The sequence below is a fragment of the Atractosteus spatula genome, chromosome 7 (genome assembly GCF_055471065.1).
Source record: "Atractosteus spatula isolate fAtrSpa1 chromosome 7, fAtrSpa1.hap1, whole genome shotgun sequence".
NCBI classification, from domain to species: Eukaryota; Metazoa; Chordata; class Actinopteri; order Semionotiformes; family Lepisosteidae; genus Atractosteus; species Atractosteus spatula.
Genome location: NC_142712.1, coordinates 11,025,555 through 11,052,639, shown reverse-complemented (window position 1 = coordinate 11,052,639; position 27,085 = coordinate 11,025,555). Strand labels below are relative to the sequence as shown.

The following is a 27,085-nucleotide window of genomic DNA, read 5'->3' as shown; positions in this document are numbered from 1 at the left end:
ATCTACAGTGCTGGATGAAAATAATTCACTAAACAAATCCATTACGAAATTGAATTATGATATACTCCATCAAATACTAAAATACTCACAAAATGAAATAATTTTCCACCAGTGCATGATAAGTCATGAAAAGAGTATTTCCCATGGTGGGGTTATCTTAGTACATTCATTTAGATGTAGGACTGAGCCAACGAATATACATTATCTTATACCATATTGGACCATGTACTTCCTCTGGTATGGCTCCAGGGAAGAATTTTAACAGTCAATAACTGCCATGCAGACTAGGAATTTTAGCAATGTGATAAAACTAACTTGAAATCTAGAAACAATCCCCTTACAGCAATACACAAAATACACAATTAAATAGTATCATAAACATTTTGATCAGGACAAAGTACTTGAATATTACAAACCTGAATACAGGACATGTTGAAAACAGTTCAAACTTTAGATAAGATTAACTTTGTTTGTATATTTTCTTCATGTCACCAGGAAGGAAGGGCAGTCTCTAGTATTATTTATTGAGGTCAATGTGTGTACAGTACTTCGGAGAACGAATGGTTGTTTTGAATTTAGTTCAGAAGTTAAAAAGCTAAGGCTGTCAAAGCACACATGTCAGAAAAAGCCAGCTTAAAGCAAAACAATGTGAACCTGGATGATCTGCAAAACCTACAAGACCTGTTAATCAAATAGTGTTTAATGATCAATCAGAATTAATCTAGGCAGGAAGCATAAATGGCACACCCATGTTCTCACAGGCTAGCTTGGGTCAACTTGTGCTTGCAGGTGTTTAACAGCTAGTGTATTCTTCTCCACAGCAAATCAGACATGGCAGTCTGCCAGTTCTGCTGATGCGAGAGCTATATTCATTTGCATCACACTCTTCAAAGGCAAAGCCTACCAACATATTACTACAGATCTTCCTTATTACTACTACAACAATCTTAATAAAAGAACATCAGTAATCACTGCATCTGTCCTATATTCACATGGGTAAACTGATAATCAATTGAACTGTTTGATGTGGCCAGCAGCCATATCACTCTGCAACCCACAACTAACAACCCACTGAAGCTAAGCAAGTGTGAGCCTGGCCAGTACCTGGATGGGAGACCTCCTGGGTGAAAAACTAATGTTACTGCTGAAAGAGGTATTAGGGGGGGCCAGTAAGGGGCACTCACACTGCAGTCTGTGTGGGTCCTAATGTCCCAGTATGGGGACACTATTCTGTAATTCTGTAATAATACACTATTCTGTAAAAAGGTGCCATCCTTCGGATGAAACATAAAACTGAGATCCTTAAAAATCATTAAAATTCCCAGGGTGTTTCTCAAAAAGAGTAGGGGTGTTACATCCTGGCCACATTTCCCATTGGCCTTTACCAATCATGGCCTCCTAATAATCCCCATCTATGAATTGGCTTCATCACTCTGTTCTCTTCCCCACTGGTAGATGGTGTGTGGCGAGTGTACTGGCGCACTATGGCATAATCCAGGTGGGGGTTACACACTGGTGGTGGTGGAGGGGAGTACCCATTACCTGTAAAGCGCTGGAGTGTCCAGAAAAGTGCTATACAAGTGTAAAGAATTATTAATTATTATTATAAGTTGTAAGGATCTCATAGATTAATTATATTAACATCAACTTTATTATTAGTTACTATATTAAGATTATTACTATAACCGATGTACTGTACCCTACCTGCTGCATGCACAGTTAGAATGGTCTAGAAAAAAGATTTTGTTAACACTGCAAGTATAAACTTGCAATCTCACTGTAATGGCTGTTAGCTTCATTATTGTTTTGCATACGTGGCTGTACAATGCTACAAAACAGGACACTTAGTTCCTCATGGGGGACAGAAGCAAATTCAGAAAGCAGCATAAAACTAGTGGTGAAAGCAAATTTCTCACTGATAACATCCAAATCTAATTAGTGAACTCCAACTAGAATGCTTCCATCTGGAAATGATCAGTCATCATTTGCATCAAATGTATGCTTAGTGTCCAAGTGGATGCACTGTGATGTAACTAAACTAGCCAGTTTTTGGAGGTTGTCATGATTTTTCCTCTCGAATGCATTACATCAAACTCATATACTGATCATGGAATAATAATTTTGGCACATAATAAGCACAGTTCCAAATTATATCATTTATTGCATCGTTTTGTGTGACAGAATACCTGAAATTAAAACAAAAAGGTTTGCCTGGGAATACATATCATATTCTTGGATGTTTTGCATGTTCTGTTTGTTGCTTTTATTCTGTCCCACCTATGTTGAATACTACCCCGTAAATGACCCTTTGAAAAACATTTTATAGATAATAGTTCTGCAGACATACTTTTGGAATATTTCCAGTGTGTGGAAAAACACATCAGTGGACACACACCGCTGCTTGTCCTTCATACAGGTAGCTTAGATAAAGTCCTGTTCTCTAGCAATGTAGAAACTGTTTTAAACAAGTATCTAAGTGATTTATTCTAAAGGAGTTTTGTTTAATTTGCAAAAGTGAAAATACCATATAGGCCACATACTGTATACTGTATACATATGTAAGATTTGCCAGAAATAGTCAGCCAATGGCAAAGATTGGCTGACCAAATCTGCACAGAACTCATATTACGATTCTAAAATAATGGTATAATTCCAACAAGCAAGCCTCCAAGACTGTTATATTTTCATATTACAAAGTCTCGGATCACAAGACGACATCTGCACATTATCTCAGCTTCCTTCATATATCTTGCCCTCAGATGGATACAACTCTTCAAATGAAAGAAAGCAAACGATGTAGCACTGCCTCGCCTGATGAAAGCTTGGACTGTAATTGAAATCAATCAAGCAGTTACAAAATCTCTAGATTCTCCATCTGGACTGATTGATATCGACACTGGCTCTAATAACCAATATCAAACACTACCAGACTCTTGCGAGAACATGTGCACCCATTATTTCCTACTCCTTTCTTTACAATGACCAAAAATGGAACTGAGACCTCCTACAATAGTATTTAATTTTTTTTTCCCTCACAGTTCAAAAAGGTTTTACACTGTAGGGACATAAGCCTGATGATTCAAGCAGCATTTCATCTACAGGTATAGGAGCTATTGTCATAGCCCAGTCGAATACAAAGAATGTAATGTTAAATAAAACAGGACATGCTACAGATTACAATCCAGAGGTCACATTTTTTAGATTCATTCCCTGGCGGAAGACATTTCATTCATCTTTGTCCAGTAAGCACCAGAAAACCTGGCATGCTATTATTACTGTGCTCTTTTACTGACAAAACAGCAGTTATCAATTTGAAACAATGGCCATTTGTTGAAATCCTTAGCACTGGCTCTTCTTTAACCCTTAGCGGGAAACTGTATCCCTATCTGGATACAAAACCATTTTACATGTTGTACTGAAGAGATTGGAAACTTGCTTCTTGCATTTTAATATTCTAAATGTTTATGAACATCTGTAGTGATGAAGTATTTAAGAACCTCTGTGCCACAAATTATATATCCGTGCAGTTCAGCACTGCAAAAGTGAAGATTTGTTTCATCATTAAAGTCATAAAGACATAAGGAGCCCATGGCAAGGGGAACATGCCTTTTATACCTTCATCTTTAAATGTCTTTGCATGCTGTTGATGAACTCATCCTTCAAGCAGCCAGCAAATATGATTTCCCACCCTGACACTCCACTCCAATTCCTTCTGGAATATTTCAATCTCACTACTCAGTGCAGAAAATAATCACCCATGTGCAGTTAAACTCCTTACAGCCTGAGTGCTTAGCTTGTTGCTTTATAAAGTATAATGTTCAAGCTGAAGATCATCATTAGGTGGCCAGTCCAACTTGAATTCTCACATCAAACAAGCTACATGTTTAGATTCTTTGACGCTAATATCATTCAAATCGCTTTACTTTAGGAGACACACCACTGAGCTTTTGTCTAGGGGTGGTAACAGTATTTAGACATGCTTATCATTAAGTTTATGTACATGATTTGTAATCCACAGTGTATGGCCGTTGATACTGTAGGTTATTCTCAAAATAACCAGAGTATGCATTTTTTATACAAGGAAACAGATTTTGTGGAATATTTGTGGAATGTAGATTGCAAATACTGTAGCATTCCTTAACATCTTAGAAACAAAATATATATCTGCATGAAGTATGAAGAGTGCATAAGTTGTCAATTGGATCTACTATAAGTAATGAAACTCTAGACTGAACCATACTACTGTACAAATCCTAACCATAGAGTTACAGTATGAAGTTATTATATATACTGTAACTTTATACCAATAATAATATGTTAAAAAAGTTTAACAGACATCTAATAAGGGGTATTTCTCCTAAAGTGTAACTGATTTTTTAACAATTTGATTAGCGATGCAGCAAGGTTAACAATAGACATGCAATGATTTCTAAATCATTAGAAATTGGTTGGTTACCAAATACTTTTTTAGGTAATTATACTGCTTTTGCTTGTAATTTGAACGAGAAGATTTCTCCATTAGAAACTAGGATTGTGTATTTGGAAACCAAGAAAAAAAAAATGTAACAGCATCGAGACTAAAAGTAGAAATCTGGTTCCTGAAAAGTGAAGCTGGAAACCTCATTAGAGCAGAATGCCTGATACACGAGTGCCTGGACCTCTACTACGGTCATGCTCAACACCCTTGTACACGTAATTTAGGAAACCACGAGCATCCAATTTCTGTTATGTTGATCAAAGGCAATAATGGTGTTCTTTGTAATTCCGAACAAGACATTCACATTCCCCTTGACTTTGTTTCACATCTTTATACAGTACTACTGAAGTTGACGAACTTGGCCACATGATTCTTAAGCCTACTGAAACTGAACAGCTTTGGGGTGCCCCTAGAACTTCACAGAAGTTAAAGGCAGTTAGCATTAATTGGTGTTAAAAGTCAATAAAGGGGAAACTAAATAATTTACAGATCTGTAGTATTTTATACATTTCCAATAAAATGTGTACACTACGTTCTGAATTTCAAAAATACTGCAGTTTGGCACCAAATGCTGTGGTCTGTGAAGCATGTTTCACAAAAAGTCAGATTTGGTAGACGCACTGCAAAGATGTCATATTCAACAGCTGTCGTTTATTACAACAAAATTAATTAAATGCGCACAGCTGTTAACCAGTATGAGTACGTAAACAGCAAACACACATGCACTGCATATATAGAGCAACTAAAAGCTGGGGCTTCTAATTGACGCGGCTCGAGACAGTTTTAAGGTGGGACTCGCTCCTCATTTTTTTAGGATGGTGGTATGGTGTGTTCCTCCATCTGAGCGCTAATGGAATTTTCGCTCCTTGAAGAAAGTTCAAGTTGAGTAACTCAGCAGTAGCGCGTGTATGCAAGGCGTATACAGTAAGTGTAGTACATGTTTATGGTTGTACGGGCAACCCCTGCTTTTGATACAACTTTAAATATACCTACAGTATGAATGTTACAGTCTATTCAAAAAGCAAAAGCCTTTTGAATGTACTGTAGCAATGCATTACTACAGACATCTTTGTTAATGTGCTTAAACAGCTAAACAGTAAAATAAACATACAGTACTGTATGATCAATTCTACGTGGGTATGTCGTTCTCATATACTGTATAAACAGGGGCTTACTGATAGTGCTTTCTAAAACTTCCACTGGTCGTTCGCTGTGGGTTTCATTCCTCCTGGCCTGTACTATATAAGCGTGTCGGTTTGAAACAGAATGGTGCCACCAAAGTATTTATTCCCCCCTTCATGGAGTCTTTTGAACATGTACTGTATAACCATCACAGTGCTTTACCATCACCACCTAAACAAAGTGAAACTCATGCAATGTGCTACAGTGTGCAGTATACAGTATACTGTAGTTAAAATGAAGTCTGAATTCACTGTATTCAGTCTAGATAAAGATTCAAATCTTTACAAAACTTACTGTCGATTTTCCAACAGGAGTCGCCAAACAGCAGGGAAAAGCGAGATACGCATTTGGTGAACAAAACAACGATTAACGTCGTGTAGAAATGTGCGTGTTGGTATAATGTACTGCATGAACAAATAACTTACCTTCACGCCTTATATTTGAAGATCGTAAAGTTTTTATAGATCCACCCTGTGCTTCACTGCCTTGATGGCAACAGTTCACAAGAACTATTAGGAAAAGCAGTAACAATTGCATTGGGAATTCTTTCACCTCGTGAGCCGCTTACTAAATACTGTAGTAAATCCCAAATGGATCTTCTTTCAAAAAAAGTGGGGAAAAAAGTACACTGTGATCCTTTTATTACTCGGCTAGAGCTCGGGCTGTCTTCATAAGTTAGATTAAACTTTTTGCATAATTGCCCCTTAGCGAATTTGTTGCGGAAAATCGCTGACTACTTAAAAATTGCAGTGCCTTAAACCTACCACTGCTGTAGGAGCAGGTTGATTATCTGCCCGCCGCATACAGGGAAGAAAAGAAGCAACAGCGTGTTAGACTTTCACAAATGGCTTGTCAGTCCTGGAAGGTGGTTTTCCAAAAGGAAAAATCACATTATTCAAATCCTTTTAAAAGGCATGCACATCAAACGCAGGCACAAAAAAACAAGAAACGAAACGCGCCTAGTTTGAGTCACAGAATCCTGCAGCATCCACAGAGATCCCAATCTCAACACTGAAAAGCGTGCACGTTTGCAGCATGATGTTCAAGCAAGGATCTGACAAAGGTTGTGCTGTGCTCCCTCCCCGATACAGACGAGGAAATACACGCCGGTTGGGGGAAAAAAAATAATGCAGCCCGAGGAAACTTTACTTGAGACAAAGTAAACAACAGGGAAAAGACCGTGGCAGTGGTTCTCGATGGAAGGAAAAGCTTTCACGTACTGTAGTAGGACTTGTGTGGTGGAGGGCGTCATGAACTGACGGCACCTCGCCGAAGTGACTCGCACATAAGAATACTCAAGTTTCTAGATCAGACATTTGTGTGGCTCAGTGAATCGGCGCAGCCTAAAGTATTAATGTAGTGGAATCATTTATTTAACAAACTTAAAGCCCATTACTGTTTAAAGTTATTAAAAACGTTAATGAACCTAAGGACTTGTCCGGACCTTATTGTCTCAAAATGGTCAGTGAGAACACAAAACTTACTTTTCTCACTGTTCAAAAATATTAATAACGTCAGAGACTAAAAACGTATCGTGGTGTATCTTGTGGTCCATCTGGGGAAAAAAACATTGTTACTGAAACTGTGCACAGCATTGCAAAGCATAATTAAGAAATAGGACCATCATAATTCAGTAGTCGCAGTAGAGGTTGTGGTTTGTTTAGCATTGAAATACAAATATGTACAGTACTGCTCATAAATAGAATGTCTTCTCCGTTCGGAAAAACAAAGAAAAGACAGGGAAAATGAAACTGAAGTCACCTAGTCAATTTTACTCTTGTTTGTTACTGATTATAATAGATTTTTCTGTTCTTTGCTCCTTTTCATCCCCACTTTTCTGTCCACCACTCACCTCTTTTTCAGTTAAATCTCTTGAGACTCTTAATATGCTGACAGGTTTTTCTTCCTTGTCCTGCTATTTACAAAAGACTGAATTCTGTGCGGTAGAATATGCAGTTACAATCGAACACGTACCTCCAGAAGCTGTGATTCGGAAAACTGAGCTACTGCTTACATTCTCCGAATTTTTGCGCGTCTATATTTTTTCAATCTACTGTATATTCTATTATTCCAAGTATGATGAAAGAATGTAGGATGTCTTCTACAACGAAGTTACATAGATACAGTACCCATGTCAATTGCTCTTCTTTGACAACTGAGTGTTCACATGTCAGCAAGAGGGATGAAATAAAAATCTTTAGAATGTTTAATACATGTACTGCATGTAGTTCTACTGAAGTGTGGATACTTTTAAGCCTTTTTTTCTGTTATTTTGTAAGTTTGACATAAGAGTTATCCTCCTGCGCTGCATGCCAAATATTGTTTTTTAAACTCTAAAAGTCCATATTCTGCATTCCAATCATTTTTAAAAATGGAAGCAAATGTAAATACTTTAACAAGTGTTGATGATGAACCAGAAAAATTAGATATAATAAAATTATTTTTCTAAGAACTCTGTAGTACTGTACCTTGTTGAAAAAATAGTTAACATTCCCTGTTGTTTAAAGGAATATTCCCTTGAAGTAGTATCTAAAGAACTCCTTTTTTGCCAGCAGTTAAACTGGGTTTACTGTAAATGATCTTTCAATTGGATTATACATGAAATAATCCAGGAATTCCGGTAGGAATATTTCATTTCTCATACAGTATGTACATCTGAATGCCTGTGGAAAAAACAAACTTAACAGAGCAGTGAGGAAATATGGGTAAAGAAGAGCTACTGTACAACTATAAAATATTTTATCCTTCACATGAGCTCTGAAGAGTTTTAACTAATGTTATTCAATTGATCTATAGCTTTCTATTATAATAAAGTCTTAAAGATTGATCTTTTGAATAAATCCATTATTTTAGCGCATACATGGCTACACATTTTTAGAGAATGGGTTTTGCGGGGTTCACATTTCATATCTACATATATTTTACAAGGGCTGCACAGTGTCGGTGGTTATCGTTACTGCCTTGCAGTGCTGGGGCTACATGTGTGTCGAGTTTTATGTTCTCTCTGTGTTTGCATGGTTTTCCTCTGAGTGCTCATGTTCCTTCCCACAGTCCAAAGACATACTTTTAGGTTAGTTGGCTCCTGGGAAACTTAGTGTGAGTGTGTGCTCTGCAATGGACTGGTGTCCCATCCATGGTGTATCCTGACTTGCTTACTGAGATAAATTCCACCTATCCTGTAACCCTGTGCTGCATAAACCAGTAAGAAAATCGGCGGATGGGTTAATTTCACAAAAAAAAATTGGAAATAAGTTTGTATTAATGATTCTGAATGTTGAAAAGGGAACTTTCCCTGTTTAGAGTTGTTAAAGTAAAGTTTGGGAGGAGGTCAAATTGTAATCCTCCATTTCTGCTGTCTTACACAAATATTTTGCCTGCTGAGCACCCATTTTATGGTATTTCTAGCATCCCTCCCTCAACCCCACCTTCACCCTAGTAGCAGCCTCTCTAGTTCATTCCTCTCTAGCAGGAGGGGTTTTGTCAGCCTTGATTTTACAGCTAAGGTTGTCATTTTCTCAGACTGGCACGTTAACACCAAACATTAAGATATTAAGAACACATTGCCTTTCTCTTTTGTCTCATTGCATTAATTAGAATTTGACCAAATACTGAAAATGCCCTTGGCTTTGACCCTGGGCTGATTATTAGGAGGAGAACTGGTGATTTATTGGTTTTTCTCTGAGAACTCTGAATAATTGAAAGATTAATACTGTAAAGCTGCTTTCGTGCTTAACTTTAAAATTTCCTGATGCTGATATCTTGCATAGTGATAAGACATTTTCCGGATTCCTTAATCATATACTGTATGTTGTAGTATTAATTTCTATTGAAGGGTTCAGTAAATGTGCAGTTTGCCTTTCCTTAAGTGTGGCTTGTTCAAAATACTGACCCTGAACAACAAAATAAGTATACATCAAAAGGCTATTAAAAACAAAAAAAGAAAGCAATGCAAATGGAATGTGTACTTTCGTTTTACAGAATTCTGAACTCTGTATGACTTTTGTACATTTTTGGCAGTTCTGATCAAAGGAACGTTGTAGAATAAGACTTCTAAAAGCTGCATGTTCTTATTTTTCCTGTAAATGTGGATAATTTGCATTTCAATAACTTGATATTTCCCCTTGTAACAACATGAATCGCAAATATCTTGAAATAATTCCAAGAGTTCTTCCCATTGTGAGGTCTAAGTAAATCTGGTGAGCTGCTTGAAAATGTAACATAAAAAGAACCTGGAAATATAACAAGCTTTAAGGCAAATATACAAGCAGAGACTTGAATATATCGAGCATTTTAGAAGTAAATGAATGAACAAGCAACTAAATGTACACTTAATTTTTTACAGCTTAGCTATGGAAAATACTGTACACATTTAAGAATACTCATTGTCCATTGTGGCAATATTTGTATTGTTGCTGATGGTTATTCAGATCAGAATACTAATGAGGATTGGTCATTCAAGTACTACAGTCTTGCTTGAAAAATGAAGATGTTTGAAAGGATTTGCTACTTGCCAGATTAGCTCTTAAGAAGTTCAAATGCTTTCATTGATCATTTAAGCACTTGGGTATCTCTAAACCTTTCATGCATTTATTGAGTCACTTGTAGTATACAGTATATAGTATAGTTGCTTAGCAGGCAACAGTGTTAAGTTATATGAGCAGCCATTGTACACCAGCAGTCCTGCTGCTCCGCATATCAGGTGATGTGACAAATTGCTTCTGCAGCTGAACTGAAAAGAAAATTTTAGGGAAGCCGATTGTGCAAGCCCTGGAATTTCCTAGGCTTGCCTAATGTATAGCCCAGAAATGTAGCCAAGACATCAGGTAGTCATGGCATGAGATCTTCAATGACTAAGAAGTAAGGACCTTTTTTCATCCAAAAGTGGCAATCCTATAGCAATATTGTCTCCCATCACTATAATGAGGCATTGTTTTGGAAATTCTGGTGCAGAGCGAAGAGTGCCACCTACTGGACTACCAACGCCGCTTATACAGTAGCAGTAATCTGGTGTTCTTGAAAATTCTCCCATCCCAATACTGACTCTGGCTAGCCTTGATTATCTTCTGCAATCTGACCAAATTAGGCTTAAGAGTGGTACCACAGCTGTCATAACCTATATGACATATATATGCATATAAATAATTCAATTACTATATTATCTTGCATAAATATGATTAATTGACAGATAATTAGTGAATGTAAAATATCTTTTGAAATTTAACACCTTTTTAAAGAGATTGTTAGGAGTTCTTGGATGAGTATTTGGAGAGCTATTGATTTCAGAGCTATAAATCATCTTGTTTTGCTGCAAATAAAAGCAAAACAAGAAACAAATCTTACAATTCTGTGATCGAATACTGAGATATTAACTTTAATATTTTTGCCAAGCACATTGGCACACTCAGTACAATGTATTTTAGTTGTGCTTTACTCCCATTGTGATGAGTAAAACTGCAAATGCTATCCTATTCAGTAACACACAGTATGAGTACAGAGGAGATCTGATCTTTATTTGTTGTTTTGAAGGAGAATAATTTTGAATGTCCAAATAGATTCCATTTAGCCCATATAGCATATACTGTAATTGCTAACATTCAATTACTAGATTTTATTTCAAGTTAGGTCAGACATTTCTAGTTTTCTAGAGGCATGGAGTATTATTGAAAGTCTGTGTTTATTTGTCATTTCCCCTTTTTTAGAAAACTGAATGCTGTTCTCTTAGCAGCAGAAGTACAAGCCATGCAATTGATTCAGTACTTTATCATTAGCTTAACAAAAAACATCTAAAGTAACGGTAAGACTGTAAAACCCAGTAACTAAGCAGTGTGGGATGAAAAATATTTGTCATTGCTGTGAAGAGAGGCACTATATAGTTGTCATTACAACATAAATGTGCTTGAATCAATCAATGATTGCAAAATTATTTTATAAGCATATACTGGTAATGTGCTACATACTTTGGCAAGGAAATGACGGTGCTTGTTGGAGATCAGTGCTGTCACATTCACCCTCACTTATGAAGGATGAGCCAGAGAACAATTGCTGCAATGGTGATGTTGGGGTGGAGGTAGGGGTGCTAGAAAAGATGTGTGCAGTGTTCTGCCAGGGAGCTTTTATGCCTAAGGAAGGGAACTGTGAGATTTGAATTTGACCTTCACCTGAATTTCTGTTTAATAAAAACTGCAAAAACCCAGTAACCTAATGGTGTGAGATGAAAAATCTTCTTTCATTGTCTTGAAGAGATGTGCAGCACTCATTGTTGCGTCATTACAATATAAATATGCTTGACTCAATCAAATATTGCAGTATTATTGTACAATTGGCAATGTACTGTACTTGGAGGCATACAGTATTTGTAAAAACTGTTGTTAAGTGAAATTGTGAATTCAGTCAAAAATGTAAAGGAATAGCACACTCGATATGTTTGCTTTAACTTGCCTGGCTGAGAAAATGGCAGCGCTGGTCAGAGATCAGATCCATCATTCCCCCCCAAAAGAATCTCCAAACCGCCAACATAGATTTTGAGCACTGAGCTAAAAGGTTTGGCTGTGGCACAGATGAAATATGGCTGGTATCTTTGGGAGAGGAGGAGTCGAGGGCTGACACCATATCAGTTGGACACCAACTATGTTGGAAAGTAGGGGGTAACGTACGGGATAGCGTGAGCTCACACACGTACAGAGGAGTGGGTGTCAGTGACTGGGGGTCCCTGCGGAGACAACAAAAAGGCGCTGAGTAGAGGAAAGAAAATAAACAGGAGATATAGTATAGGCTGGGGCTGTAGGTGCTGTGGGTTGGATGCTTAACCAGAAATAGTGTGAAGGGGAAAGGAGGAAGAAGAGTGGCATGGGCAAGATTAGAAAGAAGAGGGAAAGGATAAGGAGAAACAAAACTGCCACAGTTGTTTAGAGTTTTTGGAAGAGGCTCAAGACAAGAAAGCATCTCTGGTCCTGGTTTTGTAAGGGATGAAGGCGATTAAGTTAAAGTCCCAGCAATGCAGAGTGCAAAAATGAAGCAAAATACCAAGTGCTAGAAAAGATGTGCACAGTGTTGTCTTCAGCCAGAGAGATTTTATGCATAGGGATGTGGAAGTGTGAGATTAGAGTTTGACCACTCTTTTTCACTGGTAATGTATATGATAATTTGTAGCTTAAAGTTAAAACTCTTAACATAAAATGAATCTTTGTTGGTTTGAGAGACCCTTCAATTACAGTCCAGCAGAACGTTTTTGTGATATATTTATAGGTGCACTTTTAATGTTATTAAATATGTTCTTCATAATTTAAAAGTTTAAATTAATGACTATTCAGTAGTTCCAGTTGAAATATAATCTGAGCTTTATCAAGGCAAATTAAATATATTCTGATTTTGCAAAAAAACTTGCAACCGTTTTGTAAACTTTTCTTACTGTGCTTGTTTTAAACAAGCCTACAATATTAAACCGGAACCTGAAAGCAAGAAATAGTTTGATAATCCTTGAAAATATACTGGTTTACACTTGTAAATAACATATTTAAATAATTGTAAAATTACATTTAATGAATAACATCTTGACCTCTAGAAGATACTGTCAGCCTCAAGGGCTTCTTAGAAAAATTTAATGTCACAGTTTTCAGAAATACAGCCTGCACCATACAATACACCATGCATGTCAAGAAGCCTGCTTCATAACTCACTACTTTTCATGCCACTATAAATGAGTATAATACTGGTGTCATACTGCTGGATCTGTATACAACAAGCCCTTTGTAATATAAGGAATTAAAATTACATGTCTAAGTAGTAGTAGTAGCAGCAGCAGTAACTAAATAACACATTTTCCTTGGATATTTACTGGTACTGTATATGAGAAAATGTGGGTTTAAGTTTAAACCTTTTTTAAAACATTTACAGTGAATCTTTGCTGGTTTGAGTGAACATTCAATTCTACTGTATGTCAAGTGTCAGGCAGAAGAGTGGTATTTTTATAGGTGTACTTTTTAATTTGATAAAATATATACTTTATAATTTCCTTGATATAATTAATGACTATACTGTAGTTCCACTTGATCTGATCTTTATAAAGGCAAAATAGATATAATCTGATTTTATTAAAAAAGCTGTTGCAACTCTCCAGATTATCTAAATGTAACATGATTCTTTGAATCATTCTTTGTATCAATACTTACATATAAAGTATTATATATTAAGCATATTACTTATATATAAGTAGCATGATACAGAATACATCACGTTCTAAATCTGGAATACAGGTCATTGTATAGTTTGTGTTATTTCAGACACTTTGCAGCATTTGCAGGGAATAGATTTTGTGGTAGTGTTTCACAAACGCTAAAATTGAGAAACTGTTGTTCTTTCCTGGAAAAAAGAACAAATTTCTTGAAGACAGAATTTAAAAGATTGTAGAAATCTAATTGAACCTGGATAGAAAAGGGTTATATTGCATCTGACATCTCAGAAAATAGCTTCCTTAGTAATACATTATGAAATTTTGTTGCTATAAAATATTAACATAACACTCGAAACCATCTGTGCATTTGTGGTCTGTTCCACACAGTCTAATAAAGCATTCTTCTCTGGAAGTATGCAATGATAAACCTCTCTGTGTATTGATATTTTGAAAAGGTAGTGTATTTTGAGTAGCCACTGGTTTGACCTGTAATTTATGCTAATGTGAGTTACTCAGACCTGTTCTTCTCTGGGGCTGTGCCTTACATCCAAGTTCCAGTGCTAGCCTTGCTGCCTATTATTTATTATAATCCATGAGCTTGTACAATCGATTCTTTTTTTGAATTGATTACATGTCTGCAGGCAAGTAGTCTTCCCTACTCCTCTCTCCATCACCCAGATATAAACTGAACTGGGGGGTTTAGAGTTGTCATTCACTGTGTTAATGCAATTCAGGCATCCCTAAAATGGCTTGTCATTTTTGGAAACAGCAGGGCACAAGTCTAGTCCTTGCTCCCAGGCAAAGGACAGAGTCTAAGAACCAAAAAAGCAGGGCGCACTGTTACATTGCATGCTGGGACGCATTGTTAATTGTAAAGCCTCACAGAAGAACCTTACACAATGTGGACTTGAAATGTGCATGAAGCTTTGACACCAGACCAAGGTTCAAATGCAATTTTCATTTTCTCACATGCTTTCCCATTTTCAATCTTGTCAGATGTCATGTTTTGTGGGATTACTTTCCCTAGCTGTGGGAACTTTGATTGCTGGGTCATCAGTTGCAAATTATATGCCATATATCAGTTGATTTATACTGCTTTTTCTGCCTGAACCATTTACAGGGGTTGGAAAGGGAGTGACAGAAAAGGGATGCAGCTGTGTGCAAAGATAATTATCTTGATGAAACTGTGAGTTTCACCCGTTCTGCCTAATTTATGGTTACTGCATGCATTTTATTCTGAAGTTGTATATAAAAAAAAAAACTATGGAATCGAGTTCTTCCTCCCTATCACTGATTTTGTGATTTTCAAAACATCACAGTGTGCCTGCTAAAACTTCTGTTTTATAGTAAATTCACACTGCAGAAAAGAATGGTAACAATGAATCATGCTGCAGTTCATTCAATGTAGGTACATTTGCTTCAATGCAGTATTCCCTCAAACAATACGTTATTTCAAACAAGAAAGCTGGAAAATATACACATTTCTTTAGAAAACTAATAAAAGTATTGTATTTCTGGGTTTGTGGAAAACTGTTTTTTCGTTGGAATTCTTTAACATGTCATTCTGTACTGTATATATGCTTCAACATTTATTTATTTGTATACAGTACGCAATGCAAACATTCTTGCGTGAACATTATTTGTAAGGGTCTATAAGGTAACGAGAGTAGCCTGAGAGTATCAGACGACTTGTGAGTACTTACTGTACCTTTTAATGTTGCTCAACTAAAGCACATTCTGGTGTTAGAATTATTGGTTGAACTAACTTTTTTCTGGATTTCCTTCAGTTCGAACACTGTAGGTATTATTTGTTGGTGACCATTTTAATGGACAAGATGGATCTGTGCCAGGACCAACATTGTTTGTTGTTGTTTTTTTCCCCCAAATACTTTGCCAGAATAATGGGAAGTTTTTCAAAAAGTAGCTTAAAAGATTTATTGGGTAGCAAGTGCTCCAACTTATTTAAGGTAAATGTTGATGTCCTTAACAATGTTTCAACATACTGTACTAAATAACGTACAATACCTGCACTCATAATGCATATAGGCTGTGTTTACATAAAAACTACAGTATGAAACAATATGTCCTTTTGCTTGTTCTTTTGATTTCTTGATAGGCTTGAGATTTAATGTAATTGCTTTAAGAATCATATTAATAAGAGTTCAATGCCAGATTATGTACCCTCAAGCCTTCGAAACACTTAATTTCGAACACTTAATTTGTCTTTTTACCTTTAATCCACATGGGCTGTCTGTACACTGTCTGTGTAAAATATATTTCTGCATACCTTCTGCCCTGTGAAGGAATCTGAGGGTGAAAGGCCACAAAGAATGATTTATTCTCACCCAAGGGTTGTCCCTGCAAAGACTGGTGGGAACAGAACACAAAATTCAGGATAAACATCATTTTCTGCTACATTCCTGAATTTTTTAAAAGCAGAACAATGTTGTTCAGTCTCTTGTGCATTGAACCTGCCACTGAGACCAAAAACAACTAACTAATAATCCACCTCTCCCTCTTTATTTGTTATAAATGAATAAATACATATAAATGATTGAATTAAAATTAATAACTGTGGAAAATTAAATACACTCTGGAGCTTGAGAATGGTTGAGAAAATGATTAATAATTTTTTATTCCAAAAATGGGAAAAGCCAAAATAGCTCACATGGCCTAAGGGATTGAAGAGGGAGGGCAAAACTTATTCCTGATTGCTTTTTCTTCCTCTTAAATAGAGAGCTGTTCATTGCCATTATAGCTCAAAGACAAGAGTATGTTTCTTTGATTCATTAAAGATGACACAATGCTCAGGAAAACAGCTGCAACAGAGACAGGCTGGGAACATTTGCAAGACTCTGAATGAACAGTACCCTTTAATGATATCACCATAAAACCCTCTGTTAAGGCTGGACAGTAAGGTCACAGTCTTAATCATTATAAGATTTGGGTTTCTGCTGCATATTCATTACATTACCATTGTCTGTACATGTTTGTACCAGAGGGTGTTTTTCCTATTTTTGGATCTTGGAATGTAATTGTGATTCAGAGCTGTGCGCTTTCATGAAATGGATAAAAAAAAAACTACGGACAGTGCATGAGGAAGAGAGTTGCCCTCAATTCTTGGTTATATTGTATCCAAGAAAAAAAAGAAATCACCTCAGAACCCGAGGTCTGCGGCTCTTTTTATAAAAAGCTGAATGCTTGCAGTGTCGTTCAGTAAAGCAATACTGGAGATATATGAAAAAAAATATTGCATTATCAGTAACATTCATAGACTTTCAAATCTTTTTTAGAGAGCAGAACAAATCAAATCAGTCTTGACATCACCATTTTCTTAAAAATAGCCTTACACATATCATCTTAAAATGTGGTTTTATTTCATAAACGGGATACTGAATAAAGTGAGGCAAACAAATTGTTTAAAGGCCTTACATATACAGTGCAATAAATGATATACCTTATACAAATGGTATAAAGACCTTACATATAAAATGCCTATCATTTAATGTTACTTAGGCAACACTGAATCTTCAAGCATCTTACTATAATAAAGTTTTATATAAGGGTCTTACAGGTACTACATTAGTGGGTATATAATGGAACCCGTTGTGGCAGTGGAAAGAGCCTTTAAACCCTCTCACAGTAATTACTCATGGAGCATTCAAGACAAGATTATCTTGAGAATAAATTGATGCTGTTAAAATAAGCTAAGTGAAAACCCTTTCAGTGTTTTTCAGCAATGTAAGAGCTATAGGAAAGCTTGCTATCTTTTCAAGAAACGCAGTATGACAGATCTTCTAGTCTTCGATTTGAAATGCGTCGAAACACTCAGGACTCAACTTGCAACAGGAGTCTTTGTTAACTTAAATTGTTGACCCCCCAGCCTTGGTCACAGTGTGAAAGACTTGGACTCACTGTAACCAAAGCCTCAAGCCATCTTAGTCATTTATTGTGTGGGGAAATTAGTGTTATGGTGGTTGTTGTTCACTAATAACAGTTCATACGCACATTGCATGTGGATTTCACTGTGAATTAACACCCACTGATGTTCCACTTCAAAACAGTAAACAAAGCTAATCTTAGAAAGTGGAGCCTTGAGAGGGAGGGTGGTATAACTTGGTTTGTAAATTTGTACTGTTACTGTCCATATTGCTTATTATATACCCTGCAAGCTGCAGTGTCACTGATTGACAAGCACTTGACATTTTTGTCCATTTCTTTTAGGGTTTAAAGCAAATTGATGACATTTATCTTCAAACCTTTCTTTGAACTCTGTTTCAGTTAAACTATTCAAAATTAGATCAAACAAGCTACGTGCTTCATTTGATGTAGCGGAGTTCACCTTCCATCATGTATTTAGCCCCCCCAACCTTTTATCGTTTGAACTAAATGTATCCTAGTCAAGAGACTCTGTAGGCACTGATGCCCAGTTGTCTGCCAATCCACTTCTGTTAATGACTCAGTAATTAAACAGTTTTTTTTTATTAATGCAAGGGCAAGGATTCAGATTATGCTGAATCTCCAGGCAAACCCCTAGTCGGTATATGGGTCACATGACTCCCGTCTTATTTCAGAGGATGACTGAGAACTTTGTGTCTTTTTATTGATCTATCAATACCTCATTTCTGTTAAGTAGTAGGTTTAAGGTGTATTTCAATTTAAAATCCTACAATAAGTCTTATAGTGGTGTGGTATTCAGACATAGTTTCTGGTTAAAGGGTCCTTTTTAACTTTTACTATTGGAACTAAAAAGGTATTACTGTACATAATCTATGACTATGTTATTAATAAGATGAGATAAATTATAACATGGAAGGAGTAATAGACCTCATGTCTAATATTCTCTTTATTCTTTATCCACATTATCTTATCTACATAATGTGCTTTACTACTGTAGATAATGTCTTCAGTATAAAGTGAATGCTGTATACAATCTCTTTATATATTATATGCATTTTAAAGTATGGTATTTAAATATTAGTATTTTTTTGTAAAGTTAAGTTAAGTAAACTTTGTAAAGTTAAGTAAAAACTTTAGCATAATTAAGTTAACAAAAGTTTATAAATAGTAGATTGGTTCACTCTTCCAGTATACTGTACTGTATGGGAAAACAACCCTGGTCCCATTTTCAATTTGATGTTAATTTCTAGTTAATTTGAATGCTGAAATGTTAAATTGAATTGGTTGATTTGAAGTCTAAACAATTTTTAAATATCTCCTTCATAATTATGATGGAAAGTTCCATCTTTTAACCACATTTTCCAGGATGGTCAGTCCAGACAAAGGTAGATTATTTTATACTGTATATACACACTTTAGTTTATAGTTTTTTCCCACAATTCATTTAGAAAATCAAATGCATTTACCAAAATTCATGAATGAAATCTGATCTGAGCCATTGAATCTAACCGAATGCCTGAATTATCTCTCCCATGTAACTGAGCCTTATAGATAGCCAACACCGTACACTTAAAAATGCATGTACAGTAAGAATGCTGAAATGAGTGCTTTTATCTAGACAATGTGAACACTTGCCAAAATGTCAAGAACCTATAATCAACCTATTAATACACCACTTCCATTGCATGTTGCTGATGTAATTCTGTTCTGTTTAATTTAAAATTATATCAAGAGGCCTACCACCTTAATGCAAGGCTGGTGTCGATTTAATCCACACGCAATCATGACCTTAAATTAAATATAAAAAATAAGTAGTATGAATTCCTTTGTGGCCATTTCATCATTAGTTTTGGCAGAGTGTCTGAAAAAATATTTAAGACAGATCAATGCTTATTTATTAAGGGACATTTCAGCAGTAGAGTATGAAGGCAGTGTGCTTTTGCTGGGGAAAAGACTAGTTATCTTCTGACAGGTTAATGAAGAGGAAATACTGTATTCCCAGTTTAGATTAGTTGTATGATTGATTAGACTACCACTTGTTTGTAAGCCATATGTACCCACAAAGCAGAGCTGCCGAAGTAAAATAATACAGAAATGTTTATCGACAAGCGGATAAAGATTAAAACAAACAGGAAGTAAATAAAGCCTTTGTTAAAAAGAATTGTGATCATTAGTACACATTCTCTTCAATCCAGTATTTCATTGTTTCATGAAATAACTTGTTGCTTTATGTTGAGCAATTCAAGGTAATTTTAATGTCCAGTAACAGAGGTTTTAAAAATGGCTTCTCCGCTTTTGTCTTAAGCACTCTCTGCAATCATACAGTGACCTTGTGGTTATGTACTTTATCATGTGTAAATGTGTCCTTTCCCTGATTGTACTTTATGTGCTTGCTCAGTGGTCCAAGACCACTTTATTATTATTTCGGGAGTAAGATTTATGTGGGATTTGAATTACCATTTGAAAAGACATAATGGCTTCTGTTGATATTGTAATCAGGGGAGGGAAGTATGGACTGTACTTCATAGGATAAAATCAAGATTTCTTACATAATGTTACTGGGAAGAGGGGTTAATGTAAGAAAGTAGGTGTGCTAGACAAAGTAAACAACTTTTACAAATAGACTAGTATACTCTTTATTAATACAGGCAATGAGTTGATATAGTGTTCAGTTGAGGCATTGTTACTCATATACTACTGTATATGTTCAGGCGGGTAGCTGCGTCAGCATGCGTAGGCTGCAAAGGAACAAGTAATAGTTTTATTCCATGCTGAAAATAAGAAGAAAGAGAACAGAACGTTTCGGCCGTGGAGCCTTCTTCTCGTGTGTTATATATACTATATGTGCTTATTTACTTATGAGTAAAGTCATATCCTTTTTTAGTGCTATAATGCTAGAAAAAACACGTATTAGTTTGAGGCACACTAGTTTAAATTAATAAGAATCTTAAACATGATTGTTCTTGATATCCTTCAAACCATGGGATAGTTATGGTTTATCTTCCAGTTTCTGGATGAAATAAATTATAAATCAAAAATAGGGGTCAGCAGGAATAAGCAGTGAGTAATGGTCTGGGATCACTTTATTGGCCATATACAATTTCTTGTATTAGGAATTTGTCTTTTTTCGCATACCCCAGCTTGCTCTCCATGAGACACAAAGACACACAGACAGGGAGAGAGAAGCTTGGGGTCAGAGCGCAGGGTCAGCCATTTATACGGCGCCCCTGGAGCAGCTGGGGTTAAGGGCCTTGCTCAGGGGCCCAACGGAGTAGGATTCCTCTGCCGGCCGCGGGAATCCTACTGGCAGCCTTCCAGCCACAGGTGTAGATCCTAAGCCACAGAGCCACCGCACCGCCCCTAGCTTTCTTATACCTTATAAAAAAGATTTGGGGTTAGCTTTGTTGTTATACCCCTGAGGACGCTGCTTTGTCCTGAGTGCTCCACCTAGCTGTATTGTATAAATGGGCAGAAGCATTGCTGTGGCTTTGACCCCATCTGGAGGGGGGTCAAGTGCTCCAGACTTCTTTTAACTAAAGAAACAAAGCCTTTGGGCACCCAGGCATCAATATGGACTTTACTTTCTATATTCAGAAATAGATTGTGTGGTTCTGCATTGTGGCTGAAGACAGTAGTGGAGTTTCCAACTATAGGACATTCCAGACTATCATAGTTTTTGTTGCTTGGCATTGTCCCAGAGCTAATTTAGAACATTTAAATCAAGAACCAGTAAGCCAGGGGCTCGTAATTCACTTTAGCTCAAAGATATGCTCTGCTTGAATGAATTTGCAAAAATCTCCTAGGAACATGACTGAGCAATTATGTGGATGAGATTGTAACCAGGGTCACCGATCTCTCCCCCCACCCTTTAATGCCCCTTTAACAAGGCAACCACCAGGTAAAAAAGAGCTTCCACAGTGAATGTTGATTTAATCCGACAAGGGTAATGAAAACTCACAAGCTTAATGGATATAGAAAATGATGGATGGTCATATGATCTCTTTTAGGCATGTTAAATCTCTTCCAAAACAACCGAAAATGAGAACTTCAGAGTACAGACCATTTCTGAGATAATTAGCTTAATATGTGAGGAGCACTAATTAACAGGAACATGTTAAAACTGAGGAAAAACTTGAAAGAGGAGCCTGTTTAAAAAAAACAGAGTGAGAACAGCAATAATTATGCAGCTGGTGCCCAGTATTTAGGTTTAATATGACACTATTTTGTTCTTTCTGCAGAACCAGTTTTTCCTGGCCTACAAAAGCTAGGGAATTTACAGCCCAGTCAGTTAAGGAGTAATGAATTACGTTTAGCATCTCCTAAGCCAGGCCTCTGCTGAAGCTGTGCGCTCTCCAAGGGTGATTTCGTCTTTGATATTGATTATATTTGCATTCAGATTGCTCTGGATTTTGATGCTGCACTCTTTCTGCAATGATTTGCTATCAGCTACAGGATGAATGGCTGACAAGAACACTTTGTTCTACCATGCTTGGGAAACTTTGAAATTATCTTGTGCTATAATTAGAAGACTTGCAAAGAAGTATTTGAGTGCTACAGCAGCTACAACAAAGGCCAGAACAATGGGGTTTTAGTCTTAAACAATCCCATAATACTTCTTATCTGCGTTATTTAAGGCATGTATGTGAAGTGCACTAAGGATTATGTTGAATTCTTCCTTCAATTGAATGTGAAATCAAAAAGCCAGTTGTAAAGCTCACCTGTAAAATTATTTTACTCAACACATTTGCACATATATAAAAAATAATGGACCATTTTCAAATTATTGCTTATTTGCTTATTTAACCCCTTTACACATTTTGAGTCTCACTGACACTATAAATGGTATTGATAGAGCATGTACAGTAGATGTATTTTTTCTGAACCATCATTTCCAAACCAATGCCTTCGGTATAAAAAGTCAATATCTCCTACTCCACGTGGTAGGTGGAATTGATCTTCAGATAAGACATTAAATAGAAGTCGTGACTTCTTGATCATTAAAGATCCCACTGCACATAGGTATAAGGGTGTGAGATCCAGGGTATCTTCTGGGCTTGTTCAATCTAGGCATCCTACAGTTCCCCCTGAATTCACTTGTCCACCTCATCTGCTGTGCAGTGGGGTTGCTGGCACAGAATGACTGCTGCACTTATGAAGCTGGTTGAAGTTGGATGTCAGGGTGAAAGAAGTTGGTTCACTCTTACAGTATATGTTAAGTGTTACAGTATGTAGTCCTCTGGGATGGAAAGTATTATATATAATGCAATTAAGTGTTATTATTGTTGCTGTTCTTCTTTTACAATTAGGTGAGAATTGTGAATCCTCTTTGGACATATTTATGTGGTGGATTCCGTTTTGCACATGTGATCAAATCAGAATCAATCACATCTGATTTTACATGAATATAGCCAGACGGAGTGCACAGAGTGTAATTTATTATTTCTAACAAGGTGGGATGGGATATTTTAATTATCTCCACTAAGCAGCATTTCATTAGATAAACAGTAGTATGTGGCATATCATAAATCACACTGATGCTCTCATGTTGCGAAAAGAGAATGAAGAATCAGTTTGCTTTCTTCGAGCTATTTGAATTGACGTCCCTGATCAACCTAAGCTTCAGCTGACAGGCATTTGGCAGACACTATTATTAAAACATCAGTACGTGCTTGGTTCCTCTGGCCTTATCATGATAGCTCCCCTCCCCCACTTGAATTAGTATTTCAACATATACTGCAAACCAGCCAAAGGGATTTAAAAAAAATAAAACATTAAATTATTGAGGAATCAAATGGCAAGAACCCAATTTTAAAAAGAAAACTAGATCGTGTACCCGTTAATGAATGAGACAGCTACAATTCTATGAATTTTTAACGTGAAAAAATGATACATGTAAAACTAATTAATTGGGCGTTAGTGGTATTACATAAATCTTATAAGCAGGCCTGAGATATAAGTGACTAATCTGTTCTCTGGGACAAAATGCAACCATTTCCTGTGGAGAAAAACAAATTTGTCCATGGACTAAGTTTACAGTTACTAGAAGAGCTACTTACTGAAACCTTCAAAGAAAATTTGCATTCATCTCTCACTTGTGGCAAACTGTAAAGGACACTTCCTAAAGTTCGTTTTCTCCAATGTAGTAATACACATTAGGCACCAGTATAATACACTTTACAGCGTATATTAATGTACTAAACCCATTTAAAGACCGATAATGAGATAATTAGACACATTAATGTAGTATGAAAACTACAGTATACTGATCGTTTTTGACTGTTTCCTTGGCAAAAGATGTGAAAATAAGTTTCTCTATGTCCGTCCACAGCACGGGATTTAACAAAAAAACAACTACTGACTGATTTATTGCTACTGTAATAATGAACGAGCTCTTAACTCTCTTAAAAAAACATGTAACCTATGCTTGATTCCCATATTTGAATATTCTGTCACCCTGTTATTTCATTCTTCCTTCTCTGTGTTAGTGTATGTTATGTGGAGTGGATGTCAGATGTTTAGATTAAAAACAGGTGTGTTTATCCAGTGTTTACTCAATAGGGCTGTATTTATCCTCAGGTAGTATAACCTCACTTTCAGATACTGACCGCTTTAATCAGTATACTTGAACATTGATATTGCCAAGAACTATATTAAAATAAGGATTATAATAAATCTGATCACTCTTTTTTTAATTTCTGGGCAATTCAGTGGTATTCAGTCAAAATCCATTGTGTGTTTATGGCCAATATTTTAAGGTGTTACCATGAAAGCTTTTACAGCTTTTACACAGAAGTGCAGACTCAGAAAGAACACAAAAGTCCAGGCACCTGAAGTATTCTATGTTATATGTTCTGTGTACTGTATGTATTATCTTCTACAATTTTGCTAATCTTGTTAGATCCCATGCACTAGAAATAAAATCAGAATTTGGATTGTAGGATTAACATGGAGGCAAACGACCTTTGAGAGATAAGAGGCCACTGTGTTCCAGACACTGTGGTCAAATTAGCTCTGAAACATGTATGATTTCACTGTCTGAGAAACCCATACAACAACATAACTTTTAACTTTTAACTAATCTAATTCAAATCCATTGCTGTTTCTGCAAAATAATTATTTAAATTATGCTACATAATATTTGGTGCCAGGGATGTTGTATATATTTGACATAAATTACTACCCAAACTGTGGCCTGTTATTAACAACCTGAATTACAGGGAAACGCAGAGCTAAGACCATGCCTAGTGTAATTAAATCACTGCGTCAACCTAATATGGTCCTTAATTGGCCTACAGTATCTTGTTTCCCCTTTTTGTCTAAACCTTAATGGTGTTCCTTCAGTGTGAACTGGAAACTTTGCTGAGTCTAAAACCATCCTTATCAAAAAGACTGGTCTTCCTACAAGACTAGACTGGTCTGATCTTACCTCAAGAATAGACAGCTTCTTATGTGTCCTCTAATTACTTCATTTATAAAGAGAAATTTAGTTGAAACCAGCTGCATTAGATTCCCCTCACAACTCTGTGAAAATAGCTGTGTTTATTTTCTCTAGAGCAGGGGTCCATAAATTGTTTATGGATCATTCCACCTGGCCCCTTAATTACATACTGTAATTTAAGTCATTATTTGGTTAATTGGACAAGTTGTCTCCCTTTTCTAAAGAAACTGGAGATTTTAAAAAGATCTATAAAATGTGCTGGACAGAGAACTTTGAGAAGTTGAGCACCCCTGTTTGAGAGTGTCCGACTTTTTTGTCTGTGTTTCATAGCTAGAGTTTGCCATACCTACCAAGAATAAGTGGGTTCTACTGTAGATAATGGATGGATAGGGTAATGATGAAGGTGATAATTATTACAGTACACAAAGATGTTTTCCTCCTAACAAATTCCAAAATGACTTTTGTCTGGTGGGACGAAGCTTGCATCTTCCAACATTGCAGGATTGCAGTATACTCTGGGGTGGTGTGTGGCAGTCATTTTTATGATAGCAGCTTAACAACACTTCAGGTATTGAAGATGATTAGACTGGAGGGAGATATCTGAGCAAACCAGATAACAAACATGAATAAGGAAGTTAGCCAGGGGACTGAATGATTAAAATTGTATTTAAAGCTCAACAACAGATATCTTGAAGTGTGTACTGTAATAGAATTGCTATAGCCTCTGCTTTTTTTATACCCAACAACACGCAGTGTTAAGGCCTTTGACAATGGTAGGTCACTGATGTGCTTACAGTATGTGTACACAGTTAAACACATCTTAAAACAATAAAATTTTCAGTTATCAAGAAAAAAAGGAGGTGTGTGAAATCCTGTGTAGATTAATGGACAGAATGTTTAAAGTTGTTTTAAATGTCTGTTTCATGAAAAATATACAAAAAAGTGCCAGTTATCACAATGAAAAAATGTACAGTATCCTTTGCCCCTAACCAGAATGTTATGGTGAGATAGACTGTGTGCATGGGGCCATCCCTGGGCACAGTTTTTAATACACTAATGTAAAAGTTGCATTTGAAATGATCCCACAAGTTCATCTTCAAAGAGAACTCTGAAGGGAATGTTCCTCTTAGCTCACTTTACCCAGTGACTCCTCCCCTGTGAGGATGGATTACTATGTTAAAGATGAAAGAAAATCCCTTAACAACCATCATTACACAGACGGGGATCTGGCTCGGGGTTAAATTTGTATCAAAGTCAAAAGCAGTGCAAGGACACACTATGTCAGGCAGCAAATCCTTCTGACCCCAAAGACATTCCCTCTAACTGTGATTCAGCTGTAAGCGTTACCTAAGTGTATTTATGATATTGTGATCTGAGAAATTGAGGAATTGTTCATTAAATGTAAAAGAGAGAATATAATATACAAAATACTACTGGAGAAGTTTCAGAAAAAAATATTATGGCTATAGGCAATCCTTAAAATTACCAGTGTTTTTCATGAAAAAGACTGTCTTTAGGTCCTGAGTGAAAACTGAAATTGAAATAACCACCCTTGTGCCTTTTTCCTACTGCTTGGTATGTTTCATGTTCTTGGATGTTCAATACATTTGTGGTTTTACCTGCTGACCTTTTGATGTAAACAAGAATTGAACAGCAGGAAGAAACCATGAATGACTTTTCATATAAATGTGAAATGATTCCTTCAAACTCGGTGGCAGGACCTTGTAGCAATGAGAATTTCAGTAAGGTTGCGCAGGCAAAGAACATAGAGCAGAAGATTTTCAAGGCTGGGTAGAATAGTTAGAGGCTAGATTCCAGTAAAAAGGATTTTAAGCTTATCCAATTCATTTTTTTGCATTTGTTACACTGAAACAACAGTTCTGCCAATAGTTTGAAAGTCTGTATGCACCTTATTAAC

The 27,085-nt window shown here is 36.4% G+C and overlaps 1 protein-coding gene across 2 annotated transcripts in view; it reads right to left on the bottom strand.

Moving 5' to 3' along the window:
* Positions 1 to 6,669, bottom strand: part of pdgfd (platelet derived growth factor d) — a 50,432-nt gene extending 43,763 nt beyond the window's left edge. For both annotated transcript variants that reach the window (XM_088922492.1, XM_088922493.1), the window contains exon 1: positions 6,085 to 6,669. In XM_088922492.1, the coding sequence (XP_088778618.1) occupies positions 6,085 to 6,196 (112 nt within the window). In that variant the 5' untranslated portion in view covers positions 6,197 to 6,669. The remainder of the gene's footprint in view (positions 1 to 6,084) is intronic.
* Between the last annotated feature and the right edge of the window lie 20,416 nt (positions 6,670 to 27,085).